General features: G+C 50.5%; 1 protein-coding gene across 15 annotated transcripts in view; it reads right to left on the bottom strand.

The window, feature by feature from the left end:
• Window positions 1-18,576, bottom strand: part of Rimbp2 (RIMS binding protein 2) — a 217,012-nt gene that overhangs the window by 44,111 nt on the left and 154,325 nt on the right. For 9 of the 15 annotated variants that reach the window (XM_008853770.2, XM_029556461.1, XM_008853769.2 and 6 more), the window contains 3 exons: window positions 11,812-11,862; window positions 5,372-5,576; window positions 569-705 (listed from right to left, as the gene is read on the bottom strand). In XM_008853770.2, the coding sequence (XP_008851992.1) occupies window positions 569-705; window positions 5,372-5,576; window positions 11,812-11,862 (393 nt within the window). Of the gene's footprint in view, window positions 1-568; window positions 706-1,368; window positions 1,442-5,371; window positions 5,577-11,811; window positions 11,863-18,576 lie in introns of those variants that run through there. The other 6 variants (XM_008853773.2, XM_008853781.3, XM_029556462.1 and 3 more) reach the window with 5 other exon arrangements.

Here is an 18,576-nt window from a genome sequence, read left to right as displayed (position 1 = left end):
AGGAAAGAGCATTTCTCCTTTCATCCATCCCTGTAATGCCTTCTCCACCTGTAAGCCTTCCAGCACTTCCCCTGTGATATACACAGTTACCAGTGCTGTCTTGGGACCCAAAGTCATGCCCATCTCCCCACCTCTCATCTCCAGCAGTAAACTGAGCTGTTTCCAACTCCTTTTCAGCAGTACAACGTGACACCAGTGCCCACCTACCCTCTGAGAAAGTCACCCCTGGCTTCACAGCCTCTCCATCTCATCACAAAGCCATGCAGCCTGGTTCTGCCATCTTCTGAACCCTTGATAGGACATAGCTGTTCAGATGCTGATGGCACTGTGTCCCATCACTGGATTGCCATCTCCCTGATACTCAAGGTCTCCCCTGCCTGTTAATAGTAGGTCCCTGCATCCTGGCACATAGTGGGTCACTAAAGATGGGTTCAGAGAACAATAGGAACAAGGGAAGACCTAGGGGAATGGGAGGGAAGAAAAGGACAGGGAAAGATGGAGTGGAAGCATCAATGTCCTCCTGGATGCAGAGGCCTGGTCAGCCAGGCACTGGCCAGATAGGACTCACGTTGGACTCAAATCTGCATCTTGGGCTGCTGGGTGACAACAGGAAGGAGGGCTTCACACACGGAGGCTCCAGCTTGTCCCTGGACAGCGGGATATAGTCACCAATCAAAGAGTAGTGTCCAGTGGGGCCCTCGTGACCTGGCCAGGAACACAGTAGTGGATTGGAGGAAGGAGACAGGCGATCAGATCAGCATACAGGCCATTTGCCTTCCCAGGCCCTTTCCCCTCTTAGGGGCTAATTTTGATGTTCAAATGAAGACCACTTATGTCCTAATGCCACAGGCTGATCTCACTGCAGCCCTGAACTAGATTGTCCATGAGAAGCACCTAGGCTGGCTCTAATGAGGCTATGGTGGTGAGGACATGTGAGAGACACAGAAAAGTCTAATTAGAGGGGCTTAGTGAATCCTGGACACAAAGGCTTTCTCTTCTCTTGGCTTGAAATTGAGAGGATGTGAGGCCTAGTGACCCTGCAGCACTTTCGTACATGAGAGAATGGTGTGTACCCACAGAGCAAGGAGTTCTAAGATGAGAAGGCAGAGGCTGGGCTTCTCTTCCTGTGACATAATTGTGGGCCCCTGAGTCAAGCTACACCAAAAGCCGCTCACTAGCTCTTCTCTCACATGACAATTACCTTCCTGCTCACACTAATTTGTTGTCACTTTAACAAAAAGAGTTCCAACTTGTCCAAATGCCAAGTCTATGACTAGAACATACTCTAACAAGAGCTTTTCTGGGACAAGGCAGGTTTCCAGGTACCCCATCTTCACAGGCACAGGGATAGGGGAGGAGCAAACTGACCCACAATGGCTTGATTGGCACTTTGAAGTCATGCCCTTTAATCAGGATCCAGAACCAGTCATGGCCAGGAATGACCAGTTCACTCCCAGGTGTCCTCTGTTGCCTGTACATCAGCATGCTCCCTGCCCAGGGCATCTGCCTCCTCCTAAACTGCCCCATCATGGGTCACCTCTCTGAGGAATCAGAGAAATCAGGAAATAGTAACTAAAACCAATGCAGAAAGCAACCCAGCAAAAGCTTTAAAAAAATTTTTTTAATCAAAAAAGAAAAAAAGAAGGAAATCCTGCTGCTCCTATCAGAGTGGAAGAACCCCAGAGCATCTTAAGCAAAATGAAATAAACCAGGTGCCAGAAGATAAATACCACACTGTCCCACTCACATGTGGACACTAGTGGTATCAGAGTCTAGAAACAGACAGCAAAAGGTGTTGGCCCTGGGCAAGTGGTCTAATTTGCTTTTTTGTTACTGTCATAAAACACTCTGACCAAAAGCAACTTAGGGGAAGAAAAGGTTTATTTCAGCTTATTCTTCCAGGGTACAATCCATCACTGAATGAAGTCAAGGTAGGAACTCAGGCAGGAACTGAAGCAGAAACCATGGAGGAACACTGCTCATTGACTTGCCCTCTGGCTCATGCTCAACCTGCTTTCTTTTTAAAATATTTTATTATTTTTATTTTATTTTTGTATGTGAGTATACTACCTGAATGTATATAAGTGTACCCATATCATGCAGTGCTCTCGGGGGTCAGAAGAGGGCGTTGAATCCCCTGGAACCGGAGTTAAGGATGGTTGTTACCTGCCATGTGGCTGCTGGGGTTTGAACCTGGGTCTTCTGCAAGAGCAACCAGTGCACTTAACCACTGAGCCATCTTTCTAGCCCTCAGCTAGCTTTCTTATACAGCTCTAGGATAGTACTGCTTCCATGGGCTAAACCCTCCCACATCAATCATCAATCAAGACCATGCCCTAAAGACACAGCCACAAGCCAATCTGATCTGGAAAATTCCTCAGTTGAGGTTCCCTCTTCCCAGGTGACTCTAGGCTGTGTCAAGTTGACAGCTGAAGCTAACTATGACAGAAGGGGAGTGGGGAGATTTGGGGGTATGAGTGGGAAGTCCGAAGCATCGAGGTCATAGGTTTAAGTTTAGGTATGTGATACTGTGACTACAGTAACCCTGTGTTGTCCCCAAATGCTGCAGATGGGAGGCATAAGCTCTGGGTCACATGGCACAGTGGGAGACTAGACTTCACTGCAACTTAATTCATATTGTAATGGTTAGTATATTAATTGTCAACTTTACTGGATCTGGAATCATCTGGGAGACAAGCCTCAGGGCATATCTCTAAGAAACTGTCCAGCTTGGTGAGTCAAAAAGTTTATTTAGAATGAATTACAGGTGCATGGGAGACTTTCAAGCAGCCACACCACTGAAGAAAATGTCTCTCATTAACTACCCATACATTCTTGAGGAGGGGTGGGGCCTTGTAAACCCCTCCTTCCAGCAACCTTAACTGTCTATAAACCCTCGGAGAGGGGCGGGGCCTCATGAACTCCTCTCTTTTCCAGGACAGAAAATTAATGGGCCCAATCTTGTGCAGGTCTCCTGCTGGGAGTTCAAAACCGCAAGCCATGTCATGCCAAGGACAGTCTTCCACACCTGTGGCTAATGCCAAACACCTGCTTTCCTTCCTACCTAAAACTGGACACATTCCAGACAGAGGTGCCCACATAACCAATCTCCCCTCATCCCACCTCACCTCCCGCCAATAAAAAACTACCCTCAGCACAGTCTCAGGCAGCCTAGTAGGGTTTGAGGGTATGATATGCATGGCCTCTTGCAGCTGGGAGTGAACTCAGGAAGTGGCAGATGCTCTAGGCACATGCAAAGAACAGAAGCTGTCTTGTGCCTTTCCCTCTTTGAGATCTCACAGCTTGAGCATGTTCCTCAATGGCCACTGTGCCCAACCACCCATCTAGGGCTACTGCAGCCTCTCTCCACCTCACCACCCATATGCACAAATCTGTCTGGACCAGAGACAACCTTGGGGCCTATCTCTCTACTTGCCTCTTGTCTATTTTCCCCCCATTGACCAGGATCTCCCACAGGACCCTGTCATCTGAAAGACAGCATAGCTTAGTAAATGGCAGAAAGGCACGGACAGCCCTGTTCCCTCCACCTTGTTTCTCGATCAGTGACCACCAATTCTGCTGTCTCTCCCTGCCACGCATGAGCTGGAAGGAATGATGGAGGAGCAGAGGAGCCAGGGAAGAGCGCTACTGACCAAGACACAGCAGCATCCAGCATTGCCTACTTTCCTAATAAAAACACCAAAAACTGTTCTCCATTCTGATAAGAGCTAAGAGAGATTTGTAAACTGACTTTATGGAAATACAAAGTGAAGTCTGACACTCAGCTCTCCTAAAAAAAATTGCTTGGGGTTTTAATTAGTTTTTTTGTTGCTTGTTTTTGTTTTTAAAACAGGGTCTCACAATATAGCTGAGCTTTTCTAGAACCAGCAGCCATCCTCCTGCCTCAGCTTCTGGAATGATTACACAGATTACAGGCACGAGCTGCCATGCCTATAAAATATACTTGGTAGGCAGGTACCTGGAGCCCACCAACCCCTGGGCACACTGGCAAACCCATACCATGGAAACAGGGCTGCTGCAAGGAAGTACCACACTTGTGGTCATTTTCCCTGATGCCGAGACAAGAGTCTGACATGCACACAGCAGCTGTCCCCACTGTGCACACTAAGCAGCTGCCAGCATGACAGCTCACCATCTCCATGATCAAGGTTCTTGCGGGAGCAGAAGTCCCAGTCACCAAGGTGATGTCCATGGTTTGATGGAAAGATGGAAAAGCTGCAGCAGAGAAATGAGCTTCCTGGAACATCTGAGCACCAGGCCAGCAAAACCTACATGGCAGTCATCACATAGATGCCAAATGTCTGAGTCCCCCGCCCATGCACTGCCATGAACTGTGTGATACCATACAAGTGCCTCCGTTTCTCTCTTCTGTGAAATGGGTTTAAGAAAAGCATCTACAGCTCTGCACCTGTGAATACCATGGCACTCTAGAAAGGGCATCAGAAGTCAGTCAGGTGAGGTAATGCTCATCTATTAACCCCCAGCACTCAGGAGGCTGAAGCAGGATGATTACAAGTTCATGGCCAGCCTAGGGAACATAGCCAGACCCTGTTTAAAAGTGGGTATCTGGGGACCTGGAGAGGTGGCTCAGCAGTTAAGAACACTGGCTATTCTTGCAGAAGACCCTGGTTCGAGTCCCAGCACCCACATGGCAGTTACCTAATGTCTGTAACTCCAGTTCCAGGGGATCTGACAGTCTTTTCTGTCCTCCACGGGCATTGTACAACATGGGTGCAATTACCTATATGCAGGCATTACACATATACACATAAAGTAAAAATAATAAAATATTTTTTAAAAAGTAAAAACAAATAAAAGTGAGTATCTGGAAGTCTGGAGAGGTAGCTTAGTTGGAAAAGTTCTTGCCAAGTAAACAAGAGGACCTGAGTTCAACCCCCAACAATCCTGTAAAGAGCTGGGCGCAATGGCACCCCCTATAATGACAGCCCTAGGGTGATGGAGACTAGCAGATTCCAAGCCAGCCTAGCCTAACCCCAGAAAACCCCAGGCCAATGAGAGACCCTGTCTCAAAACACAAGGTAGACGTTTCCAGAGGAACCACACTGAGGTTGATCTCTAGTCTCCATATATACACACATGCATGTGCACCTGAACCCACATGTGCACCCACATGAACATACACACACACACACACACACACACACACACACACACACACACAGAGGAGGAGGTACCCAAGTCACCCTGCGGATGAGCAAGGATATCAGGAGCCTGGGCTATCCTCAGTCTTGCTATGACGGATCCTTCCATCCCCTGTCAGAGGTCCTGGGAGGCCATCAGGCACCCTCCCCACATCCGCAGCCAAGCAGCAGGGACATCTGCAGCTTACCTTTGCTGATGGAGGTGGCTAGTCCATTCATGTACTGTGGTAAAGGCTTGCCAGGGGCCAAGGGGATGTCTAGCAAGGCCACCGAGCTGCTGCCTAGCAGGTCAATATTCCCAGCCTGTTGCCGGAACTTCTCCAGGTCCCGAGACAGCAGATGGAATTGCTCACTCTGCACACGGCATTTCTCTTCCAGCTCTCGGACCTTGGACTGCACAGCAGAGGTAGGACTTGCCATCAGTGGGGGGCATTCAGTGGTGCAGATGAACACAGGGGCACATGTGTGTTGTAAGTGTGTGTACATGTGTGCTGTGTGCTTGTGTGTGGCAGAGGCTACCTCCACTTCCACAGAGGAGTGGTGCCTGGTAGTCCAACCTCACAGGCAGCCTGGCTCTTGGCCACCATAAGGAACCACAGGTGCCAAGAATCCCTGCCATCACTCAGCTCCCAGCCAAGTGCAGATTGTTCCAAGCTCCACATGCAGCCCAGGCACTTTGTGGTTGGCATGCTTTGCCGTGGCTGTTTGATATTTGGAGCATAAGGGTGAGACAGTTCTGATTGGGGCACAGCTCAGTGTTAACCCACCATAAAACACTTTCTCACTGGGCACCCATCTCATGGACCTGCAAAACCCCAAAGAACAAGGCTTGGTGCAATACAAGGAAATGTCTACTGCTGGCAGGTTATCAATGCCACTGTCATTGTCCAACATGACCAAGGCACCTCAGAATCCCAGGGAAAGCCAAGAAACTCCCAGGGGACACACCGAGGAAAGGAGAAGCTCAGCCAGCCCCTCCGTGGGCAGGACATAGTGACTTGACTTGGAAGATTTCTGATCTTTGCTAGCTTTCTATCTTGCCATAGCCTCCTGGCACTGGTGCTCGTGTGCAGAATTAAAGACATTACCCACACAACGCCTTTCTTGTAAAAAGAGTTTCTTGCACTGGTCAGAGGAGGTGGGCTGGGCTGCTAAGGAGGGATGCTGAAAGCCCTGCCCCTCATCCTCGTCCTCCACTCCATCCTCAGGGCGCTCACCAAGTCTGCTTTCTACCCCCTCCATGAGGACTCCTTTCCTGTCTGTCTCCATTCCAGACTCAAAGCTGCTGGCCTCTACTTCAGATAGGCATACCCTCAGGCATAGTACAGAATCAGGTACACAGTCAGTACTCAATAAATGTGGAGTCAGAGAAAAGAGAGGAGGCATCTGATGTGCAGGTGTCCTTTTCCTTGTGGTGGTAGTTTTCTCTGTTTGTCTGCAAATCTAGTTTCCCCTATTCTTCATTCCATGGTAACTGGGAAACCTGTCTCTTCATGGTTGGTTACACCTGGGGTGCGCTATGAGGCTCTCTACCAGAATGTAGGGGGTCACGAAAAGAGGGTTTAGCCTGTGTGATTCCTCCTGCTTCCCTAGCACTTGACATTGACATAGATGCCCAGCTGGTGCTCAGCATATGCTTGTTTTAATACAGGTGTACGGGATGCAGAGCGGCTATGAGCCCCTCTGATGTCTAGCCCTCGGGAGTGGACAGTCATTTTCTTCCTCCTTCACATCCTCCTTCTTCTCTTCCTTCCCCTTCTCTTCCTCCTTCTCTTCTTCCTCCTCCTGTTCCTTCCACCTCCTGCTTCTCCTCCTTCTCCTCTTCCTCCTCCTCCTCCACCTCTTCCTCCTCTTCGATGTCCTTTTCCTCCACCTCCCCACCATAAGCATTAAGTCTCAGCTCCCTCATCCAGAATGGAGTGCTATTTATGTCTGAGATCATGGGCTTCTAAAAATAACCCTAATAGATCCCAAGCCTATAATTAATTTCTTCAATTCATTAAAAAATCAGCAGGGCTCCTCTTTTAAAAAGCTGAATGAGCTCGGCCAAGATAGCACTCGCCTCTGAGAAAGGTAAAGAACCAAAACTCTGCACTCTGGTGCCCAGGTGGGTAGTGGGGAGCAGGAGGAGACTATGAGTGGGGACAGGTGTAACCCCAAGAACAGACTCCATGTGGTGGCAACAGGATCCTAGGGCTCTGGCACCCTGCTCAACCTGAGGCAGCCAAGCACCCTGCATGGTGGGAAGGCCATCAGCTCATTCACAGGATGATGGAGACTTGCTGTCCTGGGGTTACTACCTGAGGCTGGGTCTTGAATGGTCCTGTGTCTAGACACTGCCCAGAGGATCCAGTTGCCTGAGGCATGTTGGACTGGCAGCCTTCTTTCCAGTGAGCCAACAGGGAGCAGATGGTGGCAATGTCTAAGTCACAGAGGTCTGGGCCTTCTTAGTGGAATTAACTAAGGAGCGTAGGACGATGCCCCCTCTTGAACCCAAGTAAGTAATCATTTGCTTTGTAAACCACTTTCTCATGGGAGTACTGCAGAGAGCCTTTGTCTGGGGTGACATGCAGTGAGCTTAAGGGTAGAACCTGAATTCTTCACACAGAATCATATTATTGTGCCCAACCACTCCTGACTACAGCCACCTTTCTTACAGACCTTTCAGGGCATCAGAGAAAATGGCTTTGGTAGGCAAGATGCCAACTCAGACCCCAGCAGCTACTAGAGAGCAAGCACTCAAGGAGGAGGAGCCCAGGGAAGTCTCAGGTCCCAAAGTGTCTCTGCTGATCCCTCTTTAGGAACCTCTCTGGATACAGCCCCCAGCTCTCCCTGGCTGCCACTACTGAGGGCCTGGCCTACTCCCTGGTCAGGTGCCCCCAATGACCTGTAAATCACCTGCTCCCAGGACACCCTGAAAGGAACAGCATCCTGCCCCTGGCCCCATGCATTGATACGCCAATGTTTATTTCAGGATTTGGAGCATTATAGAAGCTCTTTCATGTGGATGGAACTCTCACCTATGCGTGTTCACCCACCCATGTGTGTGGCCACATCCACCCACATGCCTCTCAGAGAACATCCACCTGCAAGGGGGGTGGGGTGCAGGGTGTCTGTGCTATGTCTGTGACCACAGCTTTGGCAGATGGGGAAGTGTTCTAATGGACCAAGGGCAGCAGCTCCCAAATTCAGATGGAGTATTTAAAAGTATCTGAAGGCGTGACTGCCAGCTTTCTCGCCACCTCTGCAGGAATTTCTCTGACTTCCACTCTCCATAGCATGGGTGCTGTGTGCTGGGACTAGTGTCCAAACCCAGATGGCTTCGAGGGTAAGGAACATTTGAGGGTAAGAGAATGCCTGTGGAGGAGCCTGAAGAGTTAGCCACAGGTGCTGGAAGTCACAAGCACAGCAAGGGCACAGAGAGGTTACGAACAGATCACTGTGGGAAAGTCCCCTGTGCTCAAGGCCCAGACTCCTATCTCTCACCCTGACACTGCCTACAAGCACTGTGGTCTCTGCCCTATCTCTTCCTGGCTGAGACTTTTCTCAGTGACAGGGAGGTGATGTCACCAAGCACACTCATCCCTTGGATGCTGACTGTAAGGAATGAGCAGGCATGCTTAAGGTCCAGTGTTCCTGCTCCCTGGCAATCCAGCAGGGCGGATGGCTGTCCAACCTCACCCACTGGGGTGCATGGAAGGCTGCTGTGCTGCAAAAGGACTGGGATGGGGGGCATTCTACCCCTGTCCTCTGAGATGCTGTGGTCCTACCTAAGCCTCCCCAGGGCTATGAGAACCCAGATGAAATGCACATCATCTCTGTACCCCCTTGGGACTCACTCAGCCCCTGTGGGTGCAGGAAGTGCTCTGTAAAGGCTACCCATGTTACTTCTCTTGCCTATGTTTGGCTAGAAGTTCCCGTAAATATTAGAGACTGGACTTAAGCAAGGCACCCTGAGACTCCTGCCTTTGGGCAGCCACCTGACAGTAAGCTCTGGAAACATTTCCAGTCAACTCCAGAAGCTTCTCTTTGCTGAGCCCCAAAGGAATGAAGAGTCCTTGAAGCTGGAGTTCACTGAGGTGTCCAGAATCACTGCCTCCCCACCCCATATACTTTGCACACACTCCCTAGGGATCAGATCTGGAAATATCCCCAGAGCTGGTGGGCGTGTGGAAGGTTTTAGTGCACCAGGCTTCCCAGTCGGCTTCCTCTAGCAGTTGTATTGCCAGCAGGAACGTGGGCTGCTCCCCCAAGCAGTGTTTCTGCCTAAAGACAGTCTCCCAGGTGACATCCAGGGTGCTCCACACTCTCTGAAGCACCCATACTTAGAAGGGTGCCCTAATAACTGGTGGGTGGGACTTTGCCTCCCTGTCTCTCCATAGGTCTGGGGTGACATCCGAGATGGACAGACAGTGGGGGATAGAGTTTTGAGTTCTAAAGTCTGAACATGGATTGACCAAAACTTAGGAGAACTGCTCCTTCAAATATCCCTCCTATCCAACACCTAGCTAGGTGGCATTTCTAGCACATTGCTCAGCCCATCTTCGTGGGGCCTTGCAGGCTGCATAAGGCAGAGCTTTGCCTGTGCCCAGAGCTTCTGGGACCTGAGAATGGACATATGTGACAAGTTCCCATAGATGCTATGATAGCCAGTCCGGGGATCCCCTTTTAGAGCCCCTTATCTAGCAGTGAAGAAAGCCAGTCTTCTCAGACTTCACAACCAGTCTCTGTTCCTTCACCCCAGGGAAAGTTGGAAGGAAACAGCCAGGTATGCCCTCCCCGGGGAAGGACTTGCTGCTGGCTCCAGACGGATAGGACGGGAGGGTGAGTATACAGCAGCCCATGTGAATTCTGATGGCCCATAATGGAATTCTAGACATACCCCCAAGGAAAATCTGTCCCAACCATGCCTCTTGGCCAAGGTCATCTGAATCCACAGTGTTGGCAGGCGATGGAAAGCCATGTGCACAGGGCCAGCTCAGCAATCCGAGAACAGTGTTTTGTATTCCTACACCCACTCCTTTGCTGGGACCTGGCTGAAGAGCCCTGGTCCCCACCCACACCAGGAAGTTGTGCAGGGTCAGACCCAAGAGGTGCTTGTAAGGAGGAAAAGAGGAAGATGAGCAGGCCCGGGGCTCAGAGCTACCCATGTAGGGAGAACAGCACACCACAGAGCACATGGCGGGAGGGGCACAGCATCCAATACCTGCATGCAGTCCAGGGTGTTCTGGGTGGAGAGCCAGGCAAGACAATCACAGAAAGATGGCATGAATGATAAGGGCAGCGCCCAGCACAGCCTACAGCCGCAAACCTTCCCTAGTTTTTGGACAGAGGCATGTGTCATGAATGCTAGCTAAGCTCAGAGCACTGGCCACCTGAGGCACCATGACCAGGCTGCATCAGCAACTTAGGAGGGGACAGAAATGATAGAGGTAACCAAAACTGTAGGCTTCAGGGCAACTGGGGAAAGGGACTCATTTTCAGCCAGAAGGGGGGTCAGACTAAAGTGAAGAGGACCATGGGAGAAGAAGAGTTGAATTATTCCCCAGGGAGACAGATAGCTATCTGGAGGTGGTCAGTTCTGTTCTACCAGGCTGTGTGTTTTTCTTTCTGCTATTCATCATGCACATCCCTCCAGATACTCATTAACTAATGGGCACTTCCCAAAGATCAATGTTAATATATGGAATGGCAACCACAGAACCTTTCCTGTGGGAGGAATAGATTCTGGAGGGTGATATAAGAGGTGTGCACACTCTGTGTTCAGTAGCAGCTAGTCCCCTGGGGATGAGGGAAGAGGTCATCTTGCAATTTTTTTGGAGAGCTCACCCTTCCTGTCAGCAGGTGGCTTTCGGGGAGCAACACAGGCAATCCAATCTGCCACTGCCCCCATTCACTGCATGACCTCTGACTTCTGCAGTAGAAGGTAGGCTGCTCACTGTGCAGGATGAATGAGTGACAAAGCCTCTGGGGACCCCAAGAACTCTTCCTCCCTCTGTTCGCCTTTCCCCAGGAACACTGACATAGGACCAAAAGCTACGGATCAGGTGCCACTCCCCGTGTACCACCCTAGCAGATGGGACTTGGCAGCCATTTCACTTCCCCACCTCTGGGATCACTGGGGAAGGTCTACCAGTGACTGAGGCCACTTCCTTGGGGATGGTACCCCCAGAAGTGCCTTGGATAGCAGTAACCACTGTGGTTCCTAGACCTTTCCTCTCTGACCTAGCAAATGTATTCCCAGCAGGAGCAGAAAGCTTCAGCAATGTCCCCCATACCATTCCTCAGAGGATGGAGACCCCAAGAATGACCCATCCCTGTTCTAGGAGAAACTCCTTTTCCTCCTATCCCAACCAGAACAGTGGAGCGAGGGGTGCTGCTCATGAAGACATACAGCTCTCACCCTGGCTGTGTGGCTGAGAGAGAGTACCTTTCTGCGCTCTGCTTCCTCATAGTAACAGTAGAAATGGTAATGGTGTCTAGGAGAGTGCTTGCTTGTGAGGATGACGTGAGGGGAGGCATGACTGCATCTAGTCTCTTACATGTAATGGGTGCTGATTATTTCATGGCTACTGTGTAGCCCTCCCAGCCTTACCCACCCCAATGAGGAAAGGGCACCCATGCTCACCTCTAGCAGTTGCACAGTGCCTTCGTGCTCCTTCTTAGCTTCAACCTGAGCCTGTTCGTGATGGAAAGAAAGGGGGAGCATTTAGGCAAAACAGGAGGGACTCAGGCTAGAATCTATGTGACCAGGGTGTGCCCATGGTTTTGGTTTCCCATTAAAGGACTTCTCTTTCTGCATGTATTCCCCCAAGCTGGACCAGGTGGCATGGATTTGGTTGTCTAATAGCCTTTGGGAAGTTGGGCAGAGAAAGAATAGACTCATGGGAGTGGCTGGGCTGAGGGTGGTATCTCTGACCCTGCAGAAGGGACCCTGCAGTTAGCACTTGGACCCAAAGCAGCGGGATTACCATGCAAAATCTAGGGAGTACCTTATCCTCATTCATCCTTTCCTGTCTAGGAAATGGGGCACACTCCTGCATTCTGGGCCCCCCCAAAGCTCCAGGTCCTCCTGGGGTTCCCCTGGCCTGAAGGAGGCATCATGCATGGGGTCCTGCACTTCTAGCCTGCAGTAGGGGACTTCCCTTTTCCCAGTAGTTAAGGCCACACTGTCTATCACACAGAAAAGGACACTTTACAAGCTTCACTGAAGAAATTTCCCATCGTGGCTGCTTTCTGCAACAGGGCAGTTCATGCAAAAAAGAAATGCAACCTCATTGTTTCCTGTCCTCACACTCCTGACCCCCCAGCATGGTGACTGCCTGAATCCTATTTGCCTGCCTGGCCCCTCTCCTAGGAAAAAATGCCTGGATTTTCTCACCCTATCTCCTACCGAGGAGGTAAGTATAATCCCAGACTCTCCGAAGTTGGTTTATTGGATAACCAAGGAACCTAATTCCAGTAAGGAGCCTCTGCCTGTGGATGCTGGAGAGAGGCCCTTTTCCTTTTAGACTTATCCTGAGAGGAGAAGTTGGAGCAACTGCAGCCATCTTGCCACCATGAGGGAGTGGCCAGGGGCCTCACAGAAACAAAGGATAAAGGTCTGAGGTTGTAGGATGGGGAAAAGGCAGCCAAGACCCCTGCCCCCCACCCCCACCCCCACACACTGTGCACCGTCCCTCCCAAGCTGGGCTCATCAGCTACTCAGACATTCTTCTGCTCCATTTATTTTTCATTTTTAATTTTGAGACTCATGGAGCCCAGGCTGACCTGAAACTCACTATGCAGTCAAAGATGACCTTGAACTTCTAGTCTTCCTGCTTCCTTCCAGACACTGAGATGGCAGGCATGTGCTGCCACAGCAAATGTGTGCCAGGCTGAGGATAGAACCCAGGGCCTCGTGCATGTTAGACAAGTACCCGACCAACTGAGATACATCCCCAGCACCCCATTCAGCTGTTGAATAGGTTTATTTCCTAGTACTCCAGTCTTCCTTCTCTTCCACTATTCAGAATCTGCGTTCAGAGCTGAGGCTTACATTTGGGCTTCTGGAGAGTGTCAGGCCTGGACTTTGTGCCATCACAAGTGAGAAGTGAACATTACCCCAGCCTGCAAGACTGTGTAGGGGACAGGCCAAGGCGAGAACCTGGCTCTACAGCACAGACTCTAAGACAAGCCTGAGATTTCCATGCATCTCATTCTCACTCATTCTCAGCCAGGGTTTAAGAGCCGGTGAGTGACTAGAACCAGCTCGTTAATCACACTTCTTAAATTCAGCTCAGGCATCGATGTTTAAAATTGTTCCTTTCAGGCCGGGCGTGGTGGTGCACACCTTTAATCCCAGCACTCAGGAGGCAGAGGCGGGAGGATCTCTGAGAGTTCAAGGCTGGCCTGATCCACATAGTGAGTTCCAGGAGGACAGCTGGGGCTACAGGGAGACCCTGTCTCAAAAAAGACAAAAAAAAAAAAAAAAAAAAAAAAAAAAGGTATTCCTTTCAAAGCAAAACCGCAACAACTACAATAATAATAAATAGAAAAAAAAAGATGAACAGTTGGGGAACATATAGAAATTATATAAATATGGCCACATTGAGTCAGATGCATCAAAGACAGTTTTCAACTGCCGGAATTCAAATCAGCATAGCACTCAGGCCAGGAGGCCCAGCCAAGTCGGCAGCAGCATGAAGATTGGGAGTTCATTTTCATAGGCCACTTCCAAGTTGGGCCATTTGGGCGATCAGAATAGATTGTTAAATTTAACACTTCAAGTTGGCAGCTCAGGAGTCTGGAAAAATCTCAGCAGTAGCTCAAGTAAGGCTCATTTCAGGGCCACTGCCAATTTGCGGGGAAGCGTGACCTTCATGGAGACAGGATGCCTGCAGATGGGAGCATGGGAGAGTGGAAGCTCCCAGGCATGCCCACAGTGCCCTCCAAGCCAGAGGGGTCTGTCACCCAGAGGGTCAGATGTTCAGGAGGGAGAGACAGCCCACAGTAGCAATGATGGCATCAAGCAGACAGACACATGCACACACACACACACACACACACACACACACACACACAGAGGAGGCAGATGATCCCTAGAGATATGGGGCTTGAGTACAGGATACCCAGTACAAGAGCTATCTGGTACCATCCAGTACCAGGGACACTGGCATGAGACAGAGCAAAACAGCACCATTTTTATTAGCATTGTTTAAATTAGCTCCCCAGAAAAGTGAATGAGACTCTTGTAACTGTTGAGAGCTGCAGGGCCACACACAAAGTCCCTGAGTTGTCATTCATCAGACCTGAGGATGTTGATACGCACCTGTTCACACTCCAGGGGCACATGTAAGAAAATGCAAGGGTGCAGTCAAAGCCCAAAGTGCCGCTCCGTGGCAGAGTGCTTGCCAAGCATGCACAAGGTCCTGGCCTCCATCCCCAGCACCATGATGAATAGTGAGGCCCATGCTATCCTCAGTCTGTACAGAGTCTGTACACACCCCACTCTCCACACACAGCAGCAAAGTGGAGGCTTCCAACAGAAACTGAGGAATCGGCCAAGAACATGCAGGGCAGCACATGCCAGGCAGCTCCTCTCAGCCTCTTGCTTCAGAAACAGACCCAGTACTGAAAGTCATCATTCCCAAGCATGAGGTGTCTCCAGGTCCACTTTCCATATGAACAGACTCTTGCTCTTACAATTGTTGTAGGGCAAGTGTGTGACCTGTCCAAGACTGAAAATCTGCAACCTCAGAGAGGCTGGGACTCTCAGATCACAGAATGACTCTGTAGAAGCAGCCATTGGGTCACATTTACGTCACAGGACCTCCAGTTTATTTGCAACCTCCTTAGCTATGGCATGGAGAAGAGGAGGGCCCAACACCCCCATGTCCGAGCAAGGCTGACAGGCACAGCCATGTAGTCATGTGGCAGATGATGGGGTGATGGTGAGAGTTCATCCTGCTATCTCGGGGAGGTCCTGAGATATGGGCTATAAGGAGGCAGCGTCTCGCCAGCTCTCCATACTTGCCAGCTATCCAGCCCCAGAGCTCACCCAGTATTGGCTGAGTGTCTATTACAAAATTATACTGTCCTGGGACACTGGTGCTCTTCTCATGGATCTCATGCCCCCACATCAAGTCAATCCAATACGCAGACACATCTTGGTGCCACTCAGCATAGTGCTGTGTCCCAGCCAGAGCAAGGAATATAGTCTGGCTGGGAGCAAACTGACAAAGCAAAAAGCCAGTTCTGTGATGACCTGGGGACCCTGAGAAGGGGAGAGTCTGGGTACCACATGGAGCAAAGAAAAGAGCAGGGTGTATCTGCATCACAGGGAGAGGCATCTAAGAGGTGGCTGGGCACTCCTGGCCACTCTCCACATATAACAACTGCTCACATGTCAGCTTTTATTGCTGCTTCTATTAACCCAGCCTGCTCTCACCCAGTCTCCATTTGTGCCAAGCCCTTGAAATATGGCTGACACCATGCACACCATCACAGAGTGGGGATTAGCGAATGGGCACTACAGCAGAATGGGGGTTAGTGAATAGGCACTGGCTGCCCCATCTCCCTGAGGCCTAGTCATCTGTGAGTAGTATGGTACCTACTTTGCTGCCTTTCCTTTTGTGAGCCATGCCTTTTGCCCAGCTGGCAGAGCTTTCTTGGACAGGCAGGTGCCCTGTGTCAGGGACAGGGTTTCCATTCTGATAGCAGGTACCTCAGTGTCTAATTCTTAGAGCGGCTGTGGCTACAGTGGGCTGGCAGTGAAGAAATCTCCAAGAGTTGTGATATGTGACCAACCCACCACCACATCTGGGACAAGATATGCCTGACTGCCTGCCCCCTGGTGTGTGTCCAGAGGCACAGGGTCAGCAGATAGAGGACCCCCACCCCTCTGTGTCTAGCCTCAGGAAGAGCCTAGCCTAAGAGAAAAGGCCAGGGCCAGTGTTCCAGGGGAAACTTTCATGGTGAAAGTCCCCACAGGACTGAGAACAGAGAAGGTCTTTGGGGGTTCAGCTGATGCTGAAGGAAGAGTGGAGAGTAGTCAGGCAGCAAGGAGAGAGGCTGCTGATTCCGTGACTGCACAGAGCATCTATGCAGGCAGGGAACGTTGTACTGACAGCCCCAGGGAAGGTGGTGGGCAACCCTGGGTGCTGAGGGCCAGGGGAGGGCAGCTCAGGATGGGAGTCGGGTTGGGGATTTGGACAGTGATGGCCGGCACCTGAGAACTGGGCTCTGAGGGGATACACCCCTGGGACAAAGTGGCTGGATGCTGAGTACAAAAGTCATGAGCAGAGGGTGAATCTGTCTCTCATAAGGGTCTGTATGCCAGATTGAACCCAGAGCTACTGAGGCTCTAGAAGCCTGCACTCCAACTTGCTGAGAACCAAGCCCTGTGCATGAAGCCCAGACATGGTTAGAGTGACAACAACCTGACTGGTGTGATGGAGTCCAAGAGAAAGCTGGGCTGTGGACAGTAAGACTGGGTGGCTCTCCCTAGGCAGTTCCAACTCCAGGATCATCTTGGGGTCTGGATAGCCAGAACAACACATGACTTTTATCCTGGTAGGGAGACCAGCACCAGCATTGGTCTGATTGCTAGAGGGATGGAGGAAGCTTTGTGGCTCAGTGGTGAGGAACCAGCTCAGCCTGCAGACCCGGATTCAAGTCTTGCCCCTCACTGCCTACCTCCCAGCCATGCTGGCCTTCTCTGTCACTCAGACATTTCGTGCTCCTTCAGACAACCTAAGAAGCCTCCTCCACCCTCTGATGCTTTTGTCCCAGTTCTTGGTGAGGTAGCCATCTTCTATCATTTACAGTCACTGCCCTTCAAGCTCCATCTTTTCATGCCCTCCATGGTGTTGGCCATCACAGAGGTTCACATGCTCTACCATTTACTTCTTCCTTTACCTTCACTCTGAGAGGGCAGAGGCCTAGGTTCCCTGGACACCATATTTCCCTTTTCGAATTGGCTGAATGGCTGACGGCCTCTTGCTGAATGATGAAGGGAAGGAGTGGTTGGAACAGGAGGAATTCACCTATCTCTTTCCAGTACACTTTCAAGGTCCCAGATACTTAAAACAAAACACAACACACCTTTAATCCCACCCAGCATTCGGGAGGCAGAAGCAAGAGAATCTCTGTGAGTTTGAGGCTGACCTAGTCTGCATAACAAGGCATAACAAGGTCTAAGCCAGCCAGGGATGCCTAGTGAGGCTGTGTCCCAAAAATAAGCAAAAACATAGTTTCTAAGAAATTACAGAATTGGCACTTTCATATTTCATCCAGTCTCCCTTTCTCTGTCCCCACAGATGAAGCATCTGTATGTTCAAAACAGAGACCACGATAAAGGAAGGAACAAAGGGAAGGAAATTGAATGAGACACAATAGAGAAGGTGGAGTGAACAGTGGGGTTGGCTCTGGTCCCTTCTCACATCAGATTCTCCGTTGATACAACCCCAGGCTCTGAGACAGCGGTCTGTGGAGAAGCCACATCCTGTCGCCCTTATTGAACAATATTTGTATTTCTGCAGCCTTCTTATCTGTCTCAGACAAACCCAGCCAGGGGACAGGGCTCCCAAGTTGCAACAAATACTTGAGAGCAAGAGACAGTCACTCCCAGCCCTGGGAGAAAGATAAGAGTGATATCTCTGCCCACGACCTTCCAGATAATATCTAACAAAATATTGCTTCTCAGTGTGCCAGACAACTCATTATGTCAAGCAATAGGGCTGTGACGGTCCCTGAAAGTACTGGTTCAATGAAATCAATCCTGAATATGAAGTCTTGGTCACTGACCGAAGGGCCCCCCACCCCAAACTGGCTACCTGTTGCCTCTTGCTAGGAAAAGTCAACGGATTCCCATCACCAGCCAGCTTGGATGAGCAATTGAATGTCCTTTAGTGTGAGATCAAAGGCTGTAAGATGGGTAGACAGGGAGGGCAACAGAGCCACCACTATCCATCCCTGGTCAGCACTGGGCCGGGGCTCATAGACCCACAACTCGGGCTCTAGTCCTGTAGAAGCCTAAGTGTGATTTCTTCATGCCTCTGGCACCTCAGTGGGTGAGCTCTGCCTGCAGGGAGCAGGTGCCCTGCTAAGAGAATGGGTGGCCAGGGAGGTGGGGACACTGAACTTTGGGCAGGAGAGGAGAGCCAGTCTTGGGTCTCCAAATTCTAATCCTTCAGGGCCACCCTAGCTTCTGCTCTTCTAAGAGTGACCTCCCCACACATGCTAGAAGGAGACAGAACAGCAAAGCAGGCTGGGGCTGAGGTGAGGGTGGGCTTCCTCAGCCTGGCCCATCAGGGTATGCCGAAGGGCACACTGAGTTGGCCCAGCCCTGGCCCTGCTGTCTCTCCTTTCTTCTGTCCCCTTTCTCTTTTCTCTTTCTCTCTTGATTTCTCTC

The sequence above is a fragment of the Nannospalax galili genome, unplaced genomic scaffold, assembly GCF_000622305.1.
Source record: "Nannospalax galili isolate Female #2095 unplaced genomic scaffold, S.galili_v1.0 scaffold566, whole genome shotgun sequence".
In the NCBI taxonomy this organism is placed as follows: domain Eukaryota; kingdom Metazoa; phylum Chordata; class Mammalia; order Rodentia; family Spalacidae; genus Nannospalax; species Nannospalax galili.
This window is presented reverse-complemented; position numbering and strand designations above follow the sequence as displayed.